At 38.8% G+C, this 23,532-nt stretch overlaps 1 protein-coding gene and 1 long non-coding RNA gene across 3 annotated transcripts; one reads left to right on the top strand and one right to left on the bottom strand.

Annotated features, from left to right (window-relative positions):
* Positions 1 to 543: 543 nt before the first annotated feature.
* On the bottom strand, positions 544 to 4,240 carry LOC141580054 (uncharacterized). The gene is made up of 2 exons (XR_012512048.1): positions 4,125 to 4,240; positions 544 to 2,913 (listed from the first exon to the last, which is right to left on the bottom strand). It is a non-coding gene; the product is annotated as an uncharacterized LOC141580054 (long non-coding RNA).
* On the top strand, positions 3,639 to 12,462 carry CAV2 (caveolin 2). 2 transcript variants are annotated; one of them, XM_039472780.2, is made up of 3 exons: positions 3,639 to 3,936; positions 4,240 to 4,427; positions 4,521 to 6,412. In XM_039472780.2, exons 1-3 carry the CDS (start codon positions 3,787 to 3,789, stop codon positions 4,549 to 4,551), a joined length of 369 nt encoding a protein of 122 aa, XP_039328714.1. In that variant the 5' UTR covers positions 3,639 to 3,786; the 3' UTR covers positions 4,552 to 6,412. The 2 variants fall into 2 exon arrangements, with proteins under 2 accessions (XP_039328714.1, XP_003921112.2); XM_003921063.4 differs by lacking the exon at positions 4,521 to 6,412 and adding an exon at positions 10,240 to 12,462 and having other exon boundaries at positions 3,646 to 3,936.
* Positions 12,463 to 23,532: the final 11,070 nt, after the last annotated feature.

The following is a 23,532-nucleotide window of genomic DNA, read 5'->3' as shown; positions in this document are numbered from 1 at the left end:
TGGGTAGATGCCAGGGATGTTGCTAAACATCCTATGATGCATTGGACAGCCTCTCATGAGGAAAAATTGATCTGGCCCAAAATGTCGATAGAGTTAAGATTGAGAAACCCTGGTCTAATCTGAATGCTTTAAATATTATTAAAACATATGGTGGGATCAAGAAGTTATTACTGCATTTTCATTCATACAAATTTACTCAAAGGTAGTTTGAAAAACAGACCCTGACTAAAATTGTATATGAGTTACACAGGTAAAAAAATATGACACATTTGTGATTTGAAAAAAAGCTGAAGGAAAAAAATAGATATTTTTATTCATAAGAGCATTGCCATACAATTTTTAATGCACTAGAAAAATAAACTTCTTCCATTGACATTATGCTGAAAGAAGCGAGGAACAAAATGGTTATAAATTATCCTTGTCACAAAGTCTAATCTATTATTATATTGTTATTTCTAAAATACATTAATACATCATCTAAAAACAGCCCTCTTATTTGAAGCTATGATACATAATAACAGAAGATAAACGCACCAGTATGAATTTATTATAAAATTTTTAATTTCTCTGAGTTACAGGGCAATTAAAGTGTGTAGGAGGTGCTTATTGGAGAGTAATCCTGTGGTTCTGAAGAAATGAGAATGTGCTCAGCCATTTAGTACCCACTCATCTCCTTTCGTTTTCCCTTTCCTAGTAAATTTTCCTTTACGTTCATAAGGACAGATGCCATTGCTGTGGGACTCACTCTGGTTTAAGCCCCTCGAGAAAAACAATAGCTAACTATATTAGTCTCTTCTTAAATTGCTATAAAGAAATACCTGAGGTTGGGTAATTTATAAGGAAAAGAGACTTAGTTGGCTTACAGTTCCACTGCCTGTACAGGAAGCATTATGATGGCATCTGCTCAGCTTCTAGGGAAGCCTCAGGAAACTTATAACCGTGGTGGAAGGCAAAGGGGAAGCAGCACTTCACATGGTTGAAGAAGGAGCCAAAGAAAGGTGAGGAGGAGGTGCTACACCTTTGAAGGACAAGACCTCATGAGAACTCACTATACACCACCAACTTCGTGAGAGCAGGGATCGGGATGCGGGGGGTTGACGGTGGGGATAGAGTTGCTAAACCATTCCTAAGAACTCTGCCCCCCACCTCCCACCAAGCCCCACCTCCAACAATGGGGATTACAGTTCCACATGAGATTCGGGTAGGGACACAGATCCAAACCATAGCACTAACATTATCTAAGCACTGACCAACAGGATAAGCAAAATCATTTTTATAGCTTCTCTCATAATAACTTATGTACTAAAATGATGAAATGGACAAGAATTTCATCAAAATAAGAACCTCACTAGATCTGACGCATGGGGGAGGAGACTGTTCAATAAAAATTTGCAAATGGATGAATGACTGAATCCTCCTCTTTCAAGTTCTATGCTGCATACAACAAATCTACACTTGTTTCATTTAGATGGGTTTTAGAGACACCTTTCTTAAATATCTCTCACTTTACAAATGAATCTATCATCTAAATCATTCACTTGGCCACTTCCTGAAAACAACTCAATTATTTGTGATAACTTTCAAATGTCCTAATAATCTTATGGGAAATGTAAATGTAATCAGAGGACAAATAATAATAAAGTGAGAGGTGCTAGTGTCTTATTTTTACCCACTACATAAACCCTCTCTTGTACTATGGGGGTGACTTTCTTCTTTGGGTGAGACTTTGAAATCTGGGATTATAATTTTGAGAAAATAAATGTTTATAAAATGTTATCTGGCTGTAAATTATCTCTTGTTTTCCAATTCCCTGCAGTTGATATTATGAATTCCCATAATGATTCATGTTTTCTATTCACTTTAGTAAACAATAGTTGGGCAACAATTCTAGAAGAGTTCCAATTCTCATCAGGAGAATGGACAAGATGGAGAAGTACACAAAATGCAATGAGTAGCATGTCTAAGTCATCACTTTGTAATTGATTGAACATAAATTAAAACACAAAAGGTAAGTAAAAAAGAAAAGAATGGGTAAGAAGGGTGTGTCTGAGAGAGGAGGGGCTCCATAGCCATGAGATTCAACCCTTTAACACTCTATTCATATACTGAGGTAGCAGCAGGGAAACTTTTTATTTAATTGTTAAAAATAATTGAACTTTGCTCCCCCAAAACATTTTTCTCATTCGGTTCCTGTTCTTTTTTATTTCTGTAATTTTTACTGTTTCAAAATGATCTTTTTTCTTTCAGAAGAAATAATTCCTCAAATCCAGCTCACATAAGGGGATCTGATATGTTCAACCAGCTCCAAATACACTGTATCCAGCAACACTTACTACATGCCTACTTTGAGCAACCTGCACATGAAGCCTAGTCTCATTGTTTTGCTTTTGGCAAATTTTCACTAACTGGCCTTCCTCCCCAAACACACGTACAAATCTACCAGACCCTAAAGCCCTTTACGAACATGCAAACTACTCCCTTCTGAAAACTTTTGTGTGAGTGGTCAGCAGGCTGATTGATTCATCCATTGCAATGTGGCTTTATGCTAGGATTCTGTTTACTTGTTTCCTACAAGATAATCACAGATGTGACTGCATCTTAGAGGTTCCTGAATCTTTGTTAACAGAGTCTGGTTCAAAGAATAATTAAAAGATGTAGGTCGGGCGCGGAGGTCATTCCTGTAATCCCAGCACTTTGGGAGGCCAAGGCAGACGGATCCCCTGAGGTCGGGAGTTCGAGACCAGCCTGACCAACATGGAAAAACCCTGTGTCTACTAAAAGCACAAACTTAGCTGGGCGTGGTGGTACATGCCTGTAATCCAGCTAGCTGGGAGGCTGAGGCAAGAGAATCACTTGAACTCGGGAAGCAGAAGTTTCGGTGAGTCAAGATCGCTCCATTGCACAAGAGCGAAACTGTCAAAAAAAGAAAAGAAAAGAGGAAAAGTATAATTTAGGAAGTAAAAAAAATCAGATTTTCCCTCCTCCTTCAGGGCCTAAAGGCACAAGCTAGGACCAAGGCGCTGGCCTATCCAACTCCGCAGGCACACCCTGTCTCCAGCAAGCTCACACCACTGAGGGCACTGGGATAGCAACGCGCTTGCAGGTCACCTGGCACTCTGGTACGTTGTGGCTCCTCACCTTTCTTTACAGCAGCAGCAGCAGCAACGTTGACTGAAAGTTTATTACTGTGTGTTACGGCCATGGGCCATGTGTGTTAGAATTTTACACGAAATTAACATTTAATACTCACAGGACACCTATGAAGCAGGTGCCACAGCTCCCATTTTGCAAAAGAGGCAGCTGAGGCGCAGTACCAGCACCATGGGCCGCAACACACTCGGCAAACACAGCGCAGATGAGCCCAGACCTGCTTCTGCACCCCGCTCTCCTAACCACGAGGCTCCCCACCTCCCAGAAGGCGGTTGTCATCCCCTGGACGACCAGCCAGCTCTGAGGCCACACCATCCGGGCGCCTAGCAGGGTGACCAGGAGGCCCTCCTCGTCCCAGACGTGCGCGTCTCCGCCCTCAGCAGGGCCTGGGCTGTGACTCGTGGGCACGGTTCCCTGCGCCCCCGCCGGGGAGGCGGGTGGGGAGGGCCACGGGGCGCTGGGGCGGGGCTCGGGGCAGCCGCGCCGGGAGCTGGAGCCCGCAGCGGGAAGCAGCCGCCGCCCGGGCGGCTTGGGGCGAGGCGAGGCGGGGCGGGGCCGGGCGTGACGGGAAGGGGAGGCCGCGGGGATCCGGAGCAGCACCGCGCCGGGCTGCAGCGGCCGCACACCGAGGCCGCGATGGGGCTGGAGACGGAGAAGGCGGACGTGCAGCTCTTCATGGACGACGACTCCTACAGCCACCACAGCGGCCTCGAGTACGCCGACCCCGAGAAGTTCGTGGACTCCGGCCAGGACCGGGATCCCCATCGGCTCAACTCACATCTCAAGGTGATGCCCGGGGCGGGCAGGCCCAAGACCCCGCCGTGGCCGGGAGGTGCGGGCGCCCCGCAGCCCTGCCCCACCCTCGCCACCGGGTCGGCCCCGCGGGGTCTGAGACCCACACCCTTTCCCGGTCCCACCCGCCACCAGGCCGCCTGCGTAGCGAGGAATGCTTAGCCCGATTTCTGTGCACCCACCGTGACCCTAAGAGATGAGGGGGACGCCCTACTGCTTCCCCCGCCCAGAGCGCTCCCGGTTCCCGGGGCAGCAGGTGGGCTGACAGCTCGGGGTCCCTGCGTCCTGTCTCCGCAGCTGGGCTTCGAGGATGTGATCGCAGAGCCGGTGACTACGCATTCCTTTGACAAAGTGTGGATCTGCAGCCATGCCCTCTTTGAAATCAGCAAATACGTAATGTACAAGTTCCTGACGGTGTTCCTGGCCATCCCCCTGGCCTTCCTTGCGGGAATTCTCTTTGCCACCCTCAGCTGCCTGCACATCTGGTGAGACGGGGCACACCGGGTGGGACCGGCTTTCTGAAACATGGGCATGATCTCTGCCACCTGACCCATGCCCCTGCCCTCCCCTTCCCCCAGGCCGGCAGCTGGAGGAGGAACCCTCATCTAGTAGGAAGAACTAGAAGGCCTTGAAAGGCAATGCGCTTCCTTAGAGTAACAGTTTGGGCTTGGAGTTTCAACGGGAGAAAGAATGTCGGCCTTTCCTGGGTGTGATTTTCCTTACTGGGGCTGAGTGTGGAGGTGGGTGCCTGGAACCCATGCTTCCTGCCACAGGCTGTTCTCAAGGCCCTGTTGTGACTCGTGCCTGCGGTTCTGGGCAGGGCTCTTCTTTCTTTCATTGCCTTTTATTTAATCTCTACCTGTGCTTGGGGTAAAACCAGGGTGATCTCCTAGCAGAATGCCGCTGACAGCAGAATTGGACGGGGATGTCATACCTGGTTAAGCAGTGCTGTGGAGGGGCTGCTTCAACTTTGCCCCTGGTATATGGCAAGTCTGGGACTCAGAGGAAGGAGTAATGTGTGCAGTTAAGGCGAGGATCCCCCAATACAAACAAATGAAAACTCCAGTTTTGGGTAATGAATGAGAAGGCCTTCAAACTACTTTTTCACTGATGAGACACAAATAGGAGTGCATCTAGTTAAAGAGAAAAGAAATAAGGAAGCCCACTGGATATCGATAGGATGTTTTGAGTAACTGTATTCACACTCAAAATATGTCCTAAACTGTAGAGAACATTCTTAAACATCTTTTGAAATTTTTTAAGGAAAATGTCATATTTTACCAATAAATGTTGTTGTTTTAGAAAATATCCACTTTGGCCAAGCGCAGTGGCTCACACCTGTAATCCCAGCACTTTGGGAGGATAAAGTGGGTGGATCACGAGGTCAGGAGTTTGAGACAAGTCTGGCCAACATAGTGAAACCCCATCTCTACTAAAAACACACACACAAAAAAAATATCCAAGAATAGTAGCATGTGCCTGTAATCCCAGCTACTCAGGAGGCTGAGGCAGGAGAATCACTTGAACCCAGGAGGCAGAGTTTATGGTGAGCCAAGATGGTGCCACTGCACTCCCACTTGGGCAACATGTGAGACTTCCTCTCACAAAATAAATAAATAGGAAAAGAAAATATCCACTTTGAGAGGAAGAATATTCAGATCATCCACAGTATCGCAACAGTTGTCACACTAGTGCTTCAGGGTAGTCATGGTGAGAGGTATAACTCAAGGTACCTCTGTGTCTTTCTTACAGTTTATATGATATAGTCCCACCCTGATACATGCTCAGTGTTCATTGTTAGAAGTTACTAAATTATCCTTTATTCCTCTACACCATCTGAATCTTAATTTCTTTAGTCAGGTAGCTAGCTAGTTAGTTCAACAGACTAGATTTATTGAGTGCTTAGTTTGTGCTGGGCACTGGGCCAGGATGAATGAGAGATAGTGTCTGCCTTCAGCTTACTCAGCCTATCAGGGCAGCTGACTCGGGACAGTGAGAAAACACAGTCAACTGACAAATAGAGAATAGACAAAGCTTTGAAGAGGGAAGGGAGTCAAAAAAGACTTTTAAAGGATAAATGAAAATTCACCACATAAGTAAAGGATACTCAAAGAACACCAATTTCATTTGATCACTAAAGGCTGTAAACAATTAAGCTATGTTAAAGATGCCAAGATTGCCAGAGAAATGAAAACGTTTGCTTTTGTATGTGATCAGCTTCATGAAGGTCAAATGGATAGTTATATTCTGACATTTGCGCACGAATTTTTTTTAAGATGCCTAAGTTGCCACATAAGATTAGGGATTCTCAATTAACTAAAAGTAGTCATCTAACCTCTATGTCAGTTTTCTCACTTTCAAAAATGTGAAAAACCGAATGACCGCATAGCGTATTGTGAAATACTGGCTACAAAGCTATCAGGAAATGTAAAGTACCATATTTATAGTCAATAAAGCCAGGCTTCCCAAAGCTTTTGTGAAAGAGGTTTTTTTTTTTAAGTTGCTCCATTACTATATGGTGGAAAGATATGAGTAAAACTACAATTAACCAAGCAATGCCTCTCTCCTGCTCACTGGCTTTTCTGAGAATGGGAGGTGTTTTTGTATAGTGCTTCAATTGGTGAATCATCAGTACATCTTTTTTTAGCCACATAAAATGTATTATTTAACTTCAGCTTCTTTTTTTTTTAATTTTATTTATGTGGGGCATTAATATTTAACTGTGAGACATTTGTCACCAGGCAGCATTGATTGCAAGTACAGGAGTCATTTCAAACAAGAATGCTTAAAAGTTAGCTTATACCTTGATAAAATAGGTTTATTATCAATAGATTGCATTCCCAATTCCCATGACATGATAAGACCAGATCAAGGACAGGCCTTACAGAATTGCAAACACATTTGGGCAAGCTTTTTTTAAATTAGTATTTACAGACACACACACACACACACACACACACACACACACACACACACACACACACATATATATATATATATATATATTTTAAAGCAGGGGCTTGTGTATTGTTTTACCAAAAAGTTAGTGGTTATGCAGAAGGAACTTTGAACAAAGTAACAATATTAAAACAGGTCTGACTTTAGAGTCTTTAAACCAAGAACAATAATAAAACACAGAAGTCTCATGATGTCGAATCCTAGACCAGAAGTACCATCCATTAGGAATCAGTGAATTAGTTTGATTCCATACACAGTCAGATACAGATAGCTGCTATTTGTTAAACACAGGTTATTGGTCATAAATGGATCATAAACCAAAGAAATGTGACTGGAGCACCCATATCCCTTATTTTTGCTGGGATGCAAACCAAACAAATGCCCAACTAATGGAAATGCAAGAGTAGCAATCTCATTTCTAGAAGACGTTTTTCATACAACAAATTGCTATGATTGCAATCTATATGACACTACAATTAATTAAACACTAAATAAAAGTCTCTGTCGTATGGTCTTTTATACAATGGAGGAATATATATCCTTATAGATTATAAAATTTACTTAAGAAGTGTTTGGCCACATTGAGCCTCAACCAAATTTTGTGTCAATGTGAACTGCCTGGATTTTGAGAAGTTAAACTAGTTTCAGAAGTTAAACTGTGATGTTGAGAACCCAACTTAAGTTTGATCAGAGGATCAAACTTAAACTTATCAGAGGATCAAACGAGGGAACACAAGTTAATGAAAACAAAATCCAAGTGAGTTAACCACATTCTATAAACTGAACTCCTCGAATGAGGGTAACTGCTCTGCCGAACAAGATTTGCTTTTGACATGTGCTTAATTCCCTTTGAGAACTCAGAGATCTAAGGAGTCATAGCAATAGAAAATGTATTGGTCTAAGGAAGAATAGAAAGTACATTGCATTCAGGCTGGGAGCAGTGGCTTTCCCCTATAATCCCAGCACTTTGGGAGGCCAAGGTGAGCAGATCACTTGACGTCAGAGTTTGAGACCAGCTTTGCCAACATGGTGAAACTCCATCTCTACTAAAATATAAAAATTAGCCAAGCATAGTGGCAAATGCCTGTAATCCCAGCTACTCAGGGAGGCTGAGGTAGGAGACTCATGAACCTGGAAGGCAGAGGTTGCAGTGAGCCAAGATCACATCACTGCACTCTAGCCTGGGCAACAAACAGAGTGAGACCCTGTCTAAAAAAAAAAAAAAAAAAAAAAGAAAGACAAAGAAAAGAAAAGTAAGCATTGTATTCTAAGTGAAATGGATTTGGTTAGGAAAGTTTCTGATCTTAACTTCAGCCTTTTAGTAGACCAATTTGAGTTTATTTTGTTATAGTTATTTTCATTATATATTCTGACTTCAAAATAGGTCTATTTATAATACATTATAATGACAGCATCATATGGGCATTTCAGGGTTGCATAATAAATGTCTGTCCTCATAGCCAGTTCTGGGAGATGTCCTGTTGTCACTTTAATTTGTAGCAACATGCCCAAGGTCACACATCAAGTGAGAAATATAATGGAATAAGAAGTCTAAAGTTGTCATCATTAAGGTTTCTATTCAGCTATTTATCTCTGAAACATGCAATAATTTTCTTATATAAAAGTGCTTCATGTATTCAGCACTTGAAACACAACACAAATATAATTTGTAGAGACAGTCAATATGAATAATTCTGCATTCTATGAATTGACCAAGCAATCAGAAAGCTATCTAATATTTCCTTTACTTTGGGCTAAGTACAGCAGACTTTCACTTAAGTCACATTTTAATAGCAAACCAACAAAATCAACCTGCTCCCTTATGCCAACCCAGGGAATAATAAAACTTTCATTGAGGCTAGCAGCAGTGCCTGAAACTCTCACAGCTACTGTGCTCAGAGGACATTACTACAATAGAGAACGTTATTTACAGAATTACATATAAAATTAACCATCCTGGAGACTAAAAGGATATACAGCTATTTTGTATGTTAGGAACAAACATACAAAAAATGACAATTTCAGGATAGACTAGTTTTCTTGTGTAAAAGCTCTAACATCAGCAGGGTGTGGTGGCTCATGCCTATAATCCAAGCACTTTGGAGGCCAAGGCGGGCGGATCACCTGAGGTCGGGAGTTCAAGACCAGCCTGACCAACATGGTAAAACCCTGTCTTTACGAAAGAAAAAAAAATAAAACAGAATAAAAAAAGTTGTAACATCAATTGCAGGACCCTTTCAACTATATCATACAGCCCTTTTCAATGCATGTGATTACTGTGAAAAATTAAAAATATAAAGCATAGTTAATAACATAAGGCATAAAAGAATCATAAATTTATGTTAGCTCAAACATTTACTAAGGGTCAAGGATGGCCTCACAGTTTAAAAAAACTTAAACTCTAGTAGGAAAGACAGAAATATAGCATCTATTTATGCTATCTTTTAATACATGTGAAGATTAAGAAGTTTGTTTCAGTACTTTAGAAATACAATGAGGGAGTATCCGATCCAGCCTGGTCCAGGAAAAGGGAAGCAGAATGAGGCAACAGGAAAGGCAATCAGGAAGTAAAACCTCAGGGAAATGTGAAGACTTAAGCAGGTTAATGTTAACTGGCAGAGACAAGGTAGATAAAGATATGCTTTTATTTCTGTTTGTTTTTCTGTTTCAGATAGCATGCTGCCAATAGAAAGAATATTAGTATTTATTATCTACATGACTATATATTTTTTAAGCAACATATCTTTTGTGCATCTTATCACTAAAGTGGTTGTGTTAGTCCATTTGCATTACTATGAAGGAATCCCCGAGAGTGGGTAATTTATAAAGAAAAGGGCTTTATTTTTGCTCACAGTTCTGCAGGCTGTGCAGGAAACACAGTGCCAGCATCTACTTTAGGCAAGGACCTCAGGAAGCTTCCACTCATGGTGGAAGGTGAAGGAGGAGCAGCCACGTCACATGGCAAGAAAGGGAGCAAGAGAGAGAAGTGGGGAGGTCCCAGACCCTTTTAAATAACCAGATCTCACGCAAACTAACAGAGTAAGAACTCACATTCCCAAGGGAGTGGCACTAAGCCATTCATAAGGGATCTACCCCCATGATCCAATTATTCCCACACAGCGCCATCTCCAACACTGGGGACTACATTTCAACATGAGAGTCAGGGGGACGAAAATTCCAAATCATTATCCGTGATGACTGTTCATTTATTTGTTTCAAACACTCAACCAAATTTAAGTGAATTGGGTCATTATTGTATTTTTTCATACATTTTAAAGAGTCAGAGACCTTAATTGGTAACAGCAACAATCCTCACACATCTCACTTCCTTCATTCCAGGATTATAATGCCTTTTGTAAAGACCTGCCTAATGGTTCTGCCTTCAGTGCAGACAATATGGAAGAGTGTGACAGATGCTATCATTGCTCCATTGTGTACGAGCATAGGACGAAGCTTCTCTTCTGTCAGCCTGCAACTGAGCCATGACTGAATACTTGGACCCCAGGTCTGGAGCTTTGAATACTGTAATACTTCTTTGTTGTTATAACATAAAAGCACCACTGTTCTGTTCATTTCCTAGCTGTTCTAATTAACAAAACTGTTAAGATGAGCAACCACATTTAGAAATGTTTATTGGCAGATCTTTTCAAATAATGCTTTCTAAATAATAGCCAAAGATTTCATACCTAACTTTGTAACCAGAATTATACCGTAAGTTGACAACACTTAGATTTAAAGGCAGTTTTGCTTTAGTACAACAGTACACATTTTATAATGATGAATTTATAATAATCAAGGGACATTGCTATCAAAACACTACAATAGTTTTATGCACAACTTCCCATAAAAGATGAGATTTCTTATTTGTTTGTTTGTTTTTACTTTAGGAGTAAACCTTTTTAAACTAGCTTTACAGATATAGTCACTAGTATACTTAGAATATACAATGATCCTGGAAATTGCAGTAATAAAAGCACACAGTGATTGTAGTAATATCAGATACAATAAAACAAATAAATGTGAAAGTAGATTCATGAAAATGTATTCCTTTATTGTTTTCCTACAGGCCTATTTAACAAGATGTTTCATTTTACTGTATATTTTGTACTTAATATAAATGTTGCTCTAATCAGATTGCTTAAAAGCATTTTTATTATATTTATGTTGTTGAACTAATATATGAAATAAGTAAATTTAGTTCCCACAAGGTAAACTTCATTGGTAAGATTGCACTGTTTTGATTATGTAAGCATTTATATATCTTCTTTGAAAATAAAATATAAAAGAGCGATACACAAAGCTTTCTTTTCTAAATTTTCCGAGAAAAATCTGAAATGTTTTATAACTGACATTTATCTGGTTGTGCTTTTAAAATAATTCATATCTAAATATTATTTTGTCTAGGAGATGCTCTCTTTCTAGTAGTTAGAAATTAAACTTGTGTCTGCATTTCTATTAATGTTTCACTTTACTTTCAAGTAATATTGGTGCTATTTAACATTTTATCGTAAAGGCTACTTCTGATACTTTCGTACAATTTCAACTACAGTGATTCATGTAGAGAGACAGGAAAGTTGTCAACTTGTTAGGCTACTGAGCTGCATGCATAAACTAAAAACTAACAGCTACAAACTTTTAAGATGTTCTCTAATATGTGTGTGTAACACAGGATAAAGTTATTCTTGTCATTTTGAGCTGTAGAGTCCTATTTCAGTGTGATGAATCACTGTTGCTTTGAAAAATCTCATTTCAAAATGATAGACATATACCAAAAAAAGAGTCTATAATGTGAGTAGTTACTAAATTTTACACATCTTAAAAGTGTATATATGCTTAAATTTCAGAATTGCCATCAGAACTTGAATTGACTTTCCTTTGAATACCCTTATAAGTGACAAATAAGATTAATAAGATTTTTCAAAATTGCTGGGACTGGTGAATGTAAATGATGATTAAACTGGAATACTATTGGGGACCAAATTAAATGAATGATTCAATTATGAAGCTCATATCATTTTGAAGGTAGTTGCAAAAGAGACATTTCAAAACTGCCCTAAACCATTGTAGCATCCTTAGGTGGAACACATAATCATTACGTTAAAGCATCACCACTCATTTTGACCATACAGATTTTATTATGTTAGTTTAAAAGGTCAATCAGTCTCATGACTTTATAGTTACGTCTTGTATTTTAAAACATTTTTTAAACATTTGGATAAACCAGAAATATTTTGATAAAATATCTATTTTAATAAATTATGAGCTTCTGATTTTTCAAATAGCAAGTTTTAAACCCAAAACATTTATACATAGTTCTGTAATAAAACTGTGACTTCTAACAAGTAACATGTATTTTATTATTTCTGAACAGTACTGGTTACTTTCAAAATGAATTTTTATTGAGATTTTCCATTAACTATTTTCTTCAAAGACTCACATTTTGTACCAAGTAAACTCAGGCTTTATGGACAAATTTGTTGTTTCTTTTATTTGGGGCTGGGGGAGGTATATGATGAGCAGACTGCCTCAGAATTCATAATAAATTTTCGAAAAACCTACAAATGTATGTATTGCTTTTATTACAGTAAATATGGAACTGATCTATAAGAACCTTTTCAAACTTACTTTTACCTTATTAAAAACTTTAAATAGATAATAAATACATGAGTTATTGCTTATTCAGAAATGTATTTTTAATTATTAGATTAGTAGTTGAATTCTTTGTTTTCCTAGCACTAAAAGAGGTTCCATAGAAATTTTCTGTCATTTGATGAATAGCATAAAATAGCCTATTCATAAACTCACTGTATTTCCTCTTTTTTATAAAGTCTTTTCTTGCTAATCTCAAATAAACTGAAATTTCTGTTTCCAATTTTTTTTAAATAAGAAAGTAACAATATAAATCACATGTACTTAGATACCTGTGCCATGAAGCTAGACTAGAGTCCAAAATTATTTTTGGAAAGTGAGTATGTGAAGACTAGTTGCTGATGTTGGCACACATTTTCTTTTCAGTTCATCTGGAAAAATGATCAACCTCCAATAATAAAGCAGGTGCTTGGCTTTTTAAAATGTTTCTTATAGTTTCGAGGAACTTTTAAAAATTCATCTTTCTGATAATCATTCACATCCCATTAATTTATTTTGATGCCTTTCTTGGGAAATTGTTGGAGTGTAGTGAAAAAAGCCCTGCCTTAGAAGCCAAGTAACTGATTCCAGTCTCAGCATTGCCATTATTGAGGTGTATCCCCTCATGCAAAGGGTTTAATCTTGGGTTCTCGGTTTTCTTTCTAATGAAAGAGTTGAACTAAGTGGTCTCTCAGTAGCTTCCCATCTCATTGTTTTCTGTGACTTCAGTAGGATGAAGACTTGGCTATGTATATGAAAACCAACCAAGTTGTCCAGTCCAAAAACTTTTTTTTAAATCAGTGAATTTTCTATCAATTACAGGATATGTGTGCTATAAACACGATAATTAATGCATGTACTTTTCACCCTTCCATTGATTGTAAGACTGTATTTGGCCTCGATTCTTTAAAACAGGGATTCTAAGATTTTTTTTTATCAATTCTACATCTTTATTATTATAATTTTCTCAAAAAATGTTACTTTATATCTTAATTAGAATTTATGGTTGAACCTTGAACAACATGAGGTTGCACTGCGCAGTCCACTTATACTCAGAAGTTCTTTCAATAAATACAGTTAGCCTTCTGTATCCACCAAACTGGATCCAAAATAGAGTATTGCAAGATGCAAAACCCTCAGACAAGGAGGGCTGACTTTTCACCTGCTTGAGTTCCACAGGGATGTTGGGACTCACGTATGCAAGGATTTTTATATCTGCAGGGGAGTTCTGGAACCAATTCCCTGAGGGTACCGAGGAATGACTATATTTTATTTGAAGAATTTCTATCAAAATTACTGCTATGCCACCATAATCACTGCCATCTTCATCTTTTGCCTGGCTATTTGCCAAAGCCTCCTAACTGGCCTCACTCCCTGCCTTCAATATGATCACCAATCTGTCTTTCCCTTTTAAAAAAACATAATTACACCAAGACTACCCTGTCATTTCCCTGCTTAAAGCTATCAACTATATGTGATTGTCCTGAGAATACTATTCCAAGTTCTTGAGCAGCATATGCAAGGCCTTCGCTATCAACCCATTGTCATCATTAGCAGCTCTTCTGCAGCTTTACTGAACAGGCTGTGCTACTCCCGTGCACCCACTCTCTCCTGCGCCATGCCAGCATTACTTTTCTCCTCGTGCCTGCCTAACTCTTATCTGTTTCCAAAATGCTTCCACATCAAGTGCCTTTTCTGTGTCTACATCTAAAATCTTGTACAAATTCCTATGATCACCTATTACATTGTAAAAGTAACCCTCTACTAACACCATTTGATGGCTAGTTATGTTTTTGAAAACCAAAAACCTGACTTCACTTTTGCTGGGATTCAGAAATGATGCCCAGTATTTCATGAGTTCCATCAATATTTTCTGAATGAATGATTATGTAAATAAATAACTGAAAAAAGCTTGGGATAATTGCAGAACTGGGAGTGGGAATTGCACTACAACTTTATAATTTTCTTCATTTACAAAAGGGATTTGAAATGTACTGATTCCAATAAAAATTTCCTTCTCACCATCTTCTCATTCATGAATCATTAAGTTGGGAAAACTAAGACTTATATAAACCATATAAAGTATAGTTTCTTGATTGCAGTAATGACTGTCTTTAGTCTCCATTCTCTTACCTGAAATGTACTTTTAATTCCTCAAGGGTAGACAATCCTAGCATTTAGAAATTTGTTTGGACATACTTTCATGCTTTCTAGAATGTTGTTATTTCTTTCACTATTCTATTCCTCCCTTTGAAATGTATAACACGAAAACATTGTTTCTTTGGGTTTTACATTTTAGAAAACACAATCCCATACATCGTCTCATTTGAATCCCAGGACAAATTAAATAACATAATGGGGAAATAAAACAATAATAGCTCAGCTTTTCTAGCTTGCAACTTTATCATTTTAGAATATTTGTTTAAGATAGCAAGTGCTTACAGAATTTTCACAGGGTTACACATTGCTTTAAGAAACTTTAAAAAAATAGTAAAGCTGCAAAGAAAAATTACCACAACAAATGTAATTTATCACAAATCAGGATTTGGTACACATCTTCCCTTCAAGGTGTACATGTGTGCAGGGAGGCCAGGGGAAGAAGCTGACAGAGGAGGAGCAAAGGATACAAGTGTACTAGACATTCAGTTTATATTTTTTAGGAATAAAAATAAGTTTAGCCACTATAATTTAACCATCCCAATTCCTTCTCCCTATTGATCCCAAAAGAGCAAAATAAACAAAATAAGGCACTCTCTGCTACATTTTTAAAGACATTTTGTGTCCGCTCTCCAGTTTCTTATTTTGGATCGTATCTGAAATGCTGCCATTGGAACTTGACATCTTGGTAATTCCTTAAGTGAAACATACACATGAGTGGGGTAACATTTCAATCTATTAGCAGTCATCTATTTACCTTAGGTGAACATGTGGTCTGAGAAAGGAGTGTTGAAAACTACATATGAGCTCTGAGCACAATATGAGAGCACCACACATTGATTAAAAGAGATGTTGGCCAGATGTGGTGGCTCACGCCAGTAATCCCAGCACTTTGGGAAGCTGAGGCAGGCACATCACGAGGTCAAGATATTGAGACTATCCTGGCCAACATGGTGAAACCCCATCTCTACTACTGAATGAATAGGACCCTAAGAGCGGGCATGAGGGCTCTGCTGAAACCATATGCCCTAAAGACAATGCGGAAGAGTGAAAATGAAAATGAAAATTAAACTGTAACTTGTGACCATCTGTGTCTTCTTTTTCCTTGCCTCTCTGTGCTGTTGACTGTTGTTGTGTGTCTGTGGCAAAGAAAAACCAAGCTGCAGTCAGAGAAATCAGAGGACCCCACTTTAACAATTATCCAAAAATAGGACAGGGACACCTATCTGCCTGCGCTTGGACATATTAGGTCGTTCAGCTCAGCTGCATGGCTGGAAAAATCATTTTGCCATTATAGGAAAAGGTAGGATTGTAGTATAATGAGAGAAAGGAAGAGGCATGACTCAGAGTGGGAAACAGCACGTAGCCAAGGGCAAATATTTCTCTCAGACATAAAGGGATCAGGAAGAGGTGAGAGCAGCGGGTCGTCTTTGGAGCATTCTTTTCTTTCCTGCCTCCCGGTCACTTGTCACTGAGCACCAACCAGTAACAAAAGGGGAGAGAAGGGCAGTATGTAGGCCCTGTTTCTTTAACTGACTGGCACCTCGGTTCTAGCCAACTGCTGTCTCAGCTAACTAGGGCAGTGAAACAAGGAGGCGTTTGGACAGTTAAGGGAGGCACACACCATATCCCAGGGAGGCAAGTGGTGAGAACAACATGCTTATTTTACTGAGGAGGAAGCTGGTTGAAATTCTTCATGCAGTACATGGCTAGTGGACCTCTGATCTCCTTACAAACAATAACAGGAATATTTATGTTTGTTGAGCACTTATTATCTTCTGGGCATTTACTTAATCAGTGCAATATCCCTATGATGCGAATTTGACTGTCATTCCCATTTTTCAGATAATGAAACTGATGCCGTGAAGTTAAGGAATTTGCCCAAGATCACAGTCAGGATTTGAGCCAAGAGAACCCGGCCTCAGAGTACACCCTCTTAATCACTGTAAAGATTATTTTCTGCATCCACAAAGAATATGTCCATGGCTGTTCTTAGGACTTCCAGCCAAAATCTTCTTTATCATTCATCATTCAATCATGTCACCTTTCCTACTCTGAGAAGCACCTTTTTTTCATTCTCCCATCAGTGGAGGCAGTTTCATGTCCTCAGCTGTAAGAGCTCCCCCAAGCTAGCACCTGGGCTTCATGTACCCTCCTCACTCTGCCTCTGTCTGATCCCTGAGCCCCTTCCCCAGCCCTATGCTCTTCTTGTCAGGGCACACCCTTTCTTTCTCTTTGGGATATGTATTCTAGACCTTACACTTCAGCTGAAGTCAGAAAAATATTTCTCAAATACCAGTATTCCCATTTTTTGTAAATTTTGTAGAATTTTATTCCTTCATCAAAAGCCCGATGATGATTTTTCTTCTCAATGCTAAACATCTTGACCTATAAAATATTAATAATTACAGCAATAATTTCAGTTTAGATTAATCATATCATTTTCTAGACAGAACACATATTTTGTATTTTTCTTCATTTTGTTGGAAATTTCTTGGCAGTTTGTACATCCTTTAATAAGTTATCCAATTTTATTATCAGTTGCTTTATCTTGGAGATCCCAGGGAAAACCATATATGAATTTATTTTCTCCTATTGAATAATTTACTCATGATAAATTTTCTTTATTTTCTTTCTTACTTTTTAGAGACAGGGTCTTGTTCTAGCACCTAGCTGGACAGCAGTGGTGCAATCATAGCTCAGTGCTGCCTCAATCTCCTAGGCTCAAGTGATCCTCCCCCTTCAGTCTTCCAAGTAGCTGGGACTTCAGTGCCTGCCACCACACCCAGTTTCTACATACTTTCTCACAAAGTAACAGTGGTAAACCAATCAGTATCAAAGTCAGCCATTATACTGAAAATGGGAAATCAAGACACTAGAATATACAAAAAGAACCATAAGATGCAACCAACCCTTTCTCTCCAGTTTAGCGATAGCCTTTTGGGGGCAGACATAGAAATAGCACACATTATTTAGGGTTTGGTAACATAAATGAGAGGAAAAGATCCCCACAGAATTTCTAGCATATTCAATCAATTTCCCATGTTGTATGTGCAGGGGCTTTGCAGGGGATGGAATGGGGTAGAGCAAGGAGCAAAGCACTGGAAATAAAATACCAAAAAGTCATTGTTATCCTATAGAAGAAACAAGTGAGCAATCAACTGAATCATTCATATACATTTTATTAAGACAAGGGGCAAATCCTATGATGATTGCAATTTTTAAAATTAGATTCCTAAAAAAGTACCACCATTAGCTGGCCTCGGTGGCTCATGCCTGTAATCCCAGAACTTTGGGAGGCCAAGGTGGGTGGATCACAAAGTCAGGAGTTCGAGACCAGCCTGATCATCATGGTGAAACCCCGTCTCTACTAAAAATACAAAAAAAATTAGCCAGGCATGGTGATGGGAACCTGTAATCTCAGTTACTCAGGAGGCTGAGGCAGGAGAATCGCTTGAACCCAGGAGACAGAGGTTGCAGCGAGCCAAGATTGCACCACTGCACTCCAGCCTGGGTGACGGTGTGAGACTCCATCTTAAAAAAAAAAAAAAAAAAGAATTAAAAAAAAAGTACCAGCATTGTTGGTATGCTTTGTTCTGGAAGTGACTGAAGGGTCCTAGAAAACAAAATATTGTGTGACGTGACTTTTATTAAAGTTATCTTTTTTTCCTGAGGAAGAAAACTCCTATGTGGGGTTATCTTAAGCAATAATTGTATTCGACTAGGCACACACACACACACATACACACACACACACACAAAACTGTGCCCATAAATATATTCAAACCAGGAAAAATGGCAAAAAGAAGATTGTAAAATATTTTTTCGTGGAAGAACGTTGGCAACAATAAGCATTAATCTGGGGCAGATCAGATGCAGGCCAGGCTCTATGCTGTGCGATGAGCTAGGGAATCTATTTAAAGATTTCCATGATTTTACAGTTCTTAAAGTTGAGGAAATATTCAGAATTGGAAAGGAAAATCCCTCAAGTCTGCAGTGAAGTCTGCAGGGCATGAGACTCTCCAAAATGCAGGATAGCTTTGGGCTATTTTGAAGCAGCCCCTAAGAAATTGCTCTTTTTATGAAGTTAATACATTGGTGCTGCCTCAACTCTTGCTGTTCACCAATACCTTTTGGGTGTGGCCAATGAGACAATTTAATACAGCTCAAGCCCTTAAATAGCAAAAATAAATAAAAACATAATAATCTTGGCTAATGCCCAGTTTATAATTCTTGATTTCACATTCCAAGAAGCCTTCAGTTTACAGAAACAGAAAGAACTGCCAGTTCCCTACAAGCAGCTTGGCCAACTTAGCCTGTAGGATTCTCCCTTAAATGATGTTTCCTTCAATTTGCTTACAAATATTTCTTCAATAGTATGTTACTTCCTTTTATTGAATTGGGATTCCCTGTAAGTCATCCAGCCTGCAGTGCCACTGCTCTTCCTGTAATGTAAAGGCTCCTTTTATGCATATTTGTGGAATTTCTTTCTTCATTCAAGCTTCTTACTTAGGAGAATGATATTTGCTGGCATAACTGCTGCCTTTTTAAGCATCTTCAGATTTAAAGTTTTGGTTTCCTCTACGTCACTGCTTCTCAAAGTAAAATGAGCATAGGAATCACCGGGGAATCTTGTTAAAATGCCAATTCAGATTCAGTAAATCTGGGATTGGTCCTGGGATTCTGCATTTCTACCAAGCTCCCAGGATGCTGAGGCTGCAAGTCCCTAGATCGTGCTTTGAGTGGAAATGATCTATCTGGTGAGTAGCTTGAGTAAGATATGGAAAGAGATTAAGTAGCTACAGACAAACAAGAGGAGAAACTAACAGAAAGTTCATTTGTTTGGCTCTATGAAAAGATTCTGTTGGCTAGCCAAAAACTAAATTCCCCACACCTGCTATAAAACACATTCACATTCCCTCTGAAGTAAGCTGAGCTGCTTGAAAGCAAAGCCAGCACTGCAGAATTAAACTCCATTTTCAGGTATGCACAAAACTGATGTTGCAATCACAGATTTTCTTTGGAATTAGTGAAAAAACAAACTCATATGATTATAAGAAAGTAAAGTTCTATGTGAAGACCAGACCACTTAGTCAACATAAACATATAAATATAAATATATATATATGCATATATGTGTGTGTGTATATATATATGATTTTATTTCATATTTTTAATTTTCATATTTTTAATTTTAATTTTAATTTTTTTTTGAGAGAGCCTCACTCTCTTGCCCAGGCTAGAATACAGTGGCATGCTTTATGACTCACTGCAGCCTCCAGGCTCAGGTGATCCTCAGCCTCCTTAGTAGCTGGGACTACAGGTGTATGCCACCACACCCGGCTAATTTTTATATTTTTGGTAGAGACAGGGTTTTTGCCAGGTTGGTCTCAAACTCCTGGACTCAAGCAATCCATCCACTTTGGCCTCCCAAAGTTCTAGGATTACAGCATAAAATAAATTCAGTCTTTAAAGACTCTCTGTGTGTGTGTGTGTGTGTGTGTGTGTGTGTGTGTGTGTGTATATAAATATATATATATATATATACTTTTAAAAGAGTACGTTTTACTCTTTCAAACAATCATTGCCCAAAAGGAGTGGTTTAGAGCAAATTTTCCCCAGGTAAAAGCAACTCCTGGTAAATAGTTTATTTACCAGGGAAAGGACCAAAAGGAAAGAGAGTTTCCTTTGTTAAATAATGGAGCCCTGACTTAAAGCCAGATGGATTATAAAACAAAGGGCTTTTGTGAAGAACTACTCCCAAATATTTACATTAACTTAAGAAAAATGTGGAAGTTTCATATCTCATTATAATTTGGGGGTAGTATTAAGGGGCTAAGTCATTTTTATTATTTATCATTTCATTATAATCAAAATGGATTTTAAATTATTTATTAATAATAAAATATGTTTTCCTAATATGCTATTTAAAAGCTCTACTAGTATGCTATAAAATGGTACATTTCTCAGATATAAGCTATATTATGTTAAATATATATTAAATATAGGTACTAGTTATGTTATATCCTATTACATTATTTTGTTGTCTTACTATGTTTGAGAGTTAGGCATACATTGGATAATATTTATGGAGTTTCCATATTTCTAAAAGATGTTCATAATTTTGTTTTGCTTGAATAGGAGAAAATATAATCATTGTATACCTAAATATTCTACATCTCTCAACTAGATGAAAAGTAACAATTTGTTTTACCACTTGACTGCAATTTTTCTGAAAATCGCTAACCTCAAGCCTTATAGTGAATATTTTCAGTCTTTAGTTAGGTAGGGCTGTAACTTTTACTTTCATTGTTGATATAAATCTATCCAGATGACAAATGTGCAAAATATTTATTTACCTCTCATTTTGTGCTTATTGAATACATTATTCATTGATTATATTAGTATTTGGCTCCCATTTGAACTAAGACTTACCATCTTTAGAAAATGGTAGCCATTATTTTGGTAGGGTTATTATAATCCAGTGATTAAAATAGTCAGGTGAATAAATCATTCAATCTCATGGCAACTAGTTTGATTTATTTTCTTTTTTTTTTTTTGAGATGGAGTCTCACTCTGTCACCAAGACAGGAATGCAGTGGCACAATCTTGGCTCACCGCAACCTCCCAGGTTCAAGTGATTCTCCTGCCTCAGCCTACTGAGTAGCTGGCACTGCAGGCACCCACAACTATGCCCAGCTAATTTTTGTGTTTTTAGTAGATATGGGGTTTCACCATATTGGCCAGGCTGGTCTCAAACTCCTGGCCTTGTGATCTGTCCACCTCACCCTCCCAAAGTGCTGGGATTACAGACGTGAGCCACCACACCCAGCCTGATTTCTTATGCATCATCATGATGAAATGATGAATTGAAATCTGAAATTTTTATAGACTTCAAGCATAAATGAAAATAATAAAATTTGGGTTGCTTATCATTTAGCATTTTCTTAACATTTGAATATACTTTTATACTGATAAATCATATTGCCTTTTTGAGTTTGTTTTTAATGGAATTAAAAAGAAAATATCATCTCAAAGAACCGAATTTTGCAATAAGATAAAGTAAGATAAACAAAGTCTGTAAATTTTGAGATAACCTATCTTTAAAGGCAAAATTTTGCTCCATTTTCAAAGACAAGCACAAATTCCACCAGATTTAGTTCTAAATCCAGAAAAATAATGATGACACTTAGCCCTCTGTAGCACAAATACCAATGAGACTGCTTCAGGAAGTCTCTGCAACTGCAAGTTTGTTTCTGAAATCCGGTTTCAGGCAGCATCTCTCCAGATCTTCATTAAAACCGTGAAGAAGTAGGAGGAAGATGCCAGCATTTTCAGCAGCCCTACTGAATTTCGGCCTGGGGCAAGCACCTATGCTCTGCCAGCTCTGCTCTAAAAGGCAGGGAGGAGAAAAATAAATGTTTTTCTTTTTGTGTTTGAAACAGAGTTTTGCTCTTGTTTTCCAGGCTGGTGTGCAATGGCATGGTCTCGGCTCACTGCAATCTCCATCTCCCAGGTTCAAGTGATTCTCCCACCTCAGCCTCCCAAGTAGCTGGGATTACAGGTGCTCACCACCACGCCTGGCTAATTTTTGTATTTTTAGTAGAGACAGGTTTCACTGTGTTGGCCAGGCTGGCCTCTAACTCCTGACCTCAAGTGATTTGCCCACCTCAGCCTCCCAAAGTGCTGGGATTATAGGCATGAGCTACCATGCCCAGCTAAAAATTAATGTTTTAAAGAGTGATTTTTGTCAGAAATTACCAAAATATAAAAGCTGGCACTCTAAAGCCTAGTTTCAGCTATCTAAAACCAAACATTCTTTTAGATTTTATCAGCCAAGAATTTTGAGGAGAGGTGATAGCCTAATTATTACTTCAGTAAGGTTAATTATTAACTGTCTTGAAAATCACATTCTTTTTTAAGGCAAGAGAATGTATCTGTGACCTTCCCGAGACCCCTCTCTCAGGCCTTCTGTCAGCCATCATATCTGAAAATCTTCATCTAGAAGTTTGCATTTCATTTGTGATTAAGGGATTTTTGGTTTTGTTACCAACTGTCTACGGGACAAAAATTTTAGTATGCTATATAAAGCTTTCTGAGAAAGAAGTAATAAATAGCAAAAATAGTATCAAAAAGTCAGATGAAAACTTATAAAATTGAAAGCCAAAAAAAGAAACAACCTCCAATGATCACACATATATGATATAGCTGTGAGTCCTTCATACATCCTTGCCATAGCCTCATCCTTGGTGGCATTTCCATCCCCATCCCTTGATGTTGGGCTAAGTCACTTGACTCGCCTTGGCCATGGGGACAAGGCAGAAGTGACAGTGTGCTTCTCCAAGTCTGGGGTTTTAGAAGCCTTATGTTTTTTCTTGTCCTCTTGTGCCACTGCTGCTTCATGGAGCATGAGAAGAATGTGCCCCAACCATCTTGTTGGTCCAAGGAGGAGACATACCAAGCAGTGAGAGGTGAATCTGCCCCAGACACCTCACCTACATCAGCCAAGCCCCAGCCAACTCAACCTATAATTCTATGATGAAAATCGTGGTTGTTCAGAGCACTGAATTTTGTAGTAGTTTACTTATGCAGTATTTTTGCAGCAATAATTGATTGATACACCCTAAAATGTAGTTTTAAAATAAATATGTGTTGGATATATGATGACAAAATCATGTCAGGTCACTTCATCTTTCATTTTCAGTTTGCTGTTATGACATCCTTTAGACAAGGCCATAAAGCCACATCTGCACTACTGGCCTAACACTCACTATATGGCTATTCCTCTACCAATTTTAGCTAGGACACAAAAAAATAATTGCACTTACTCTCCTAAAAATTAATCTC

Source organism: Saimiri boliviensis, chromosome 10, assembly GCF_048565385.1.
Source record: "Saimiri boliviensis isolate mSaiBol1 chromosome 10, mSaiBol1.pri, whole genome shotgun sequence".
Lineage (NCBI taxonomy): Eukaryota > Metazoa > Chordata > Mammalia > Primates > Cebidae > Saimiri > Saimiri boliviensis.
This window is presented reverse-complemented; position numbering and strand designations above follow the sequence as displayed.

What these genes read in the sequence shown, in the direction of transcription:
- CAV2 (XM_003921063.4), top strand. Translation starts at nt 3,787, where the DNA reads ATGGGGCTGGAGACGGAGAAGGCGGACGTGCAGCTCTTCATGGACGAC. An exon ending in GGCTCAACTCACATCTCAAG is followed by an intron (nt 3,937 to 4,239) that starts GTGATGCCCGGG and finishes CTGTCTCCGCAG; the next exon opens with CTGGGCTTCGAGGATGTGAT. An exon ending in CTCAGCTGCCTGCACATCTG is followed by an intron (nt 4,428 to 10,239) that starts GTGAGACGGGGC and finishes CCTTCATTCCAG; the next exon opens with GATTATAATGCCTTTTGTAA.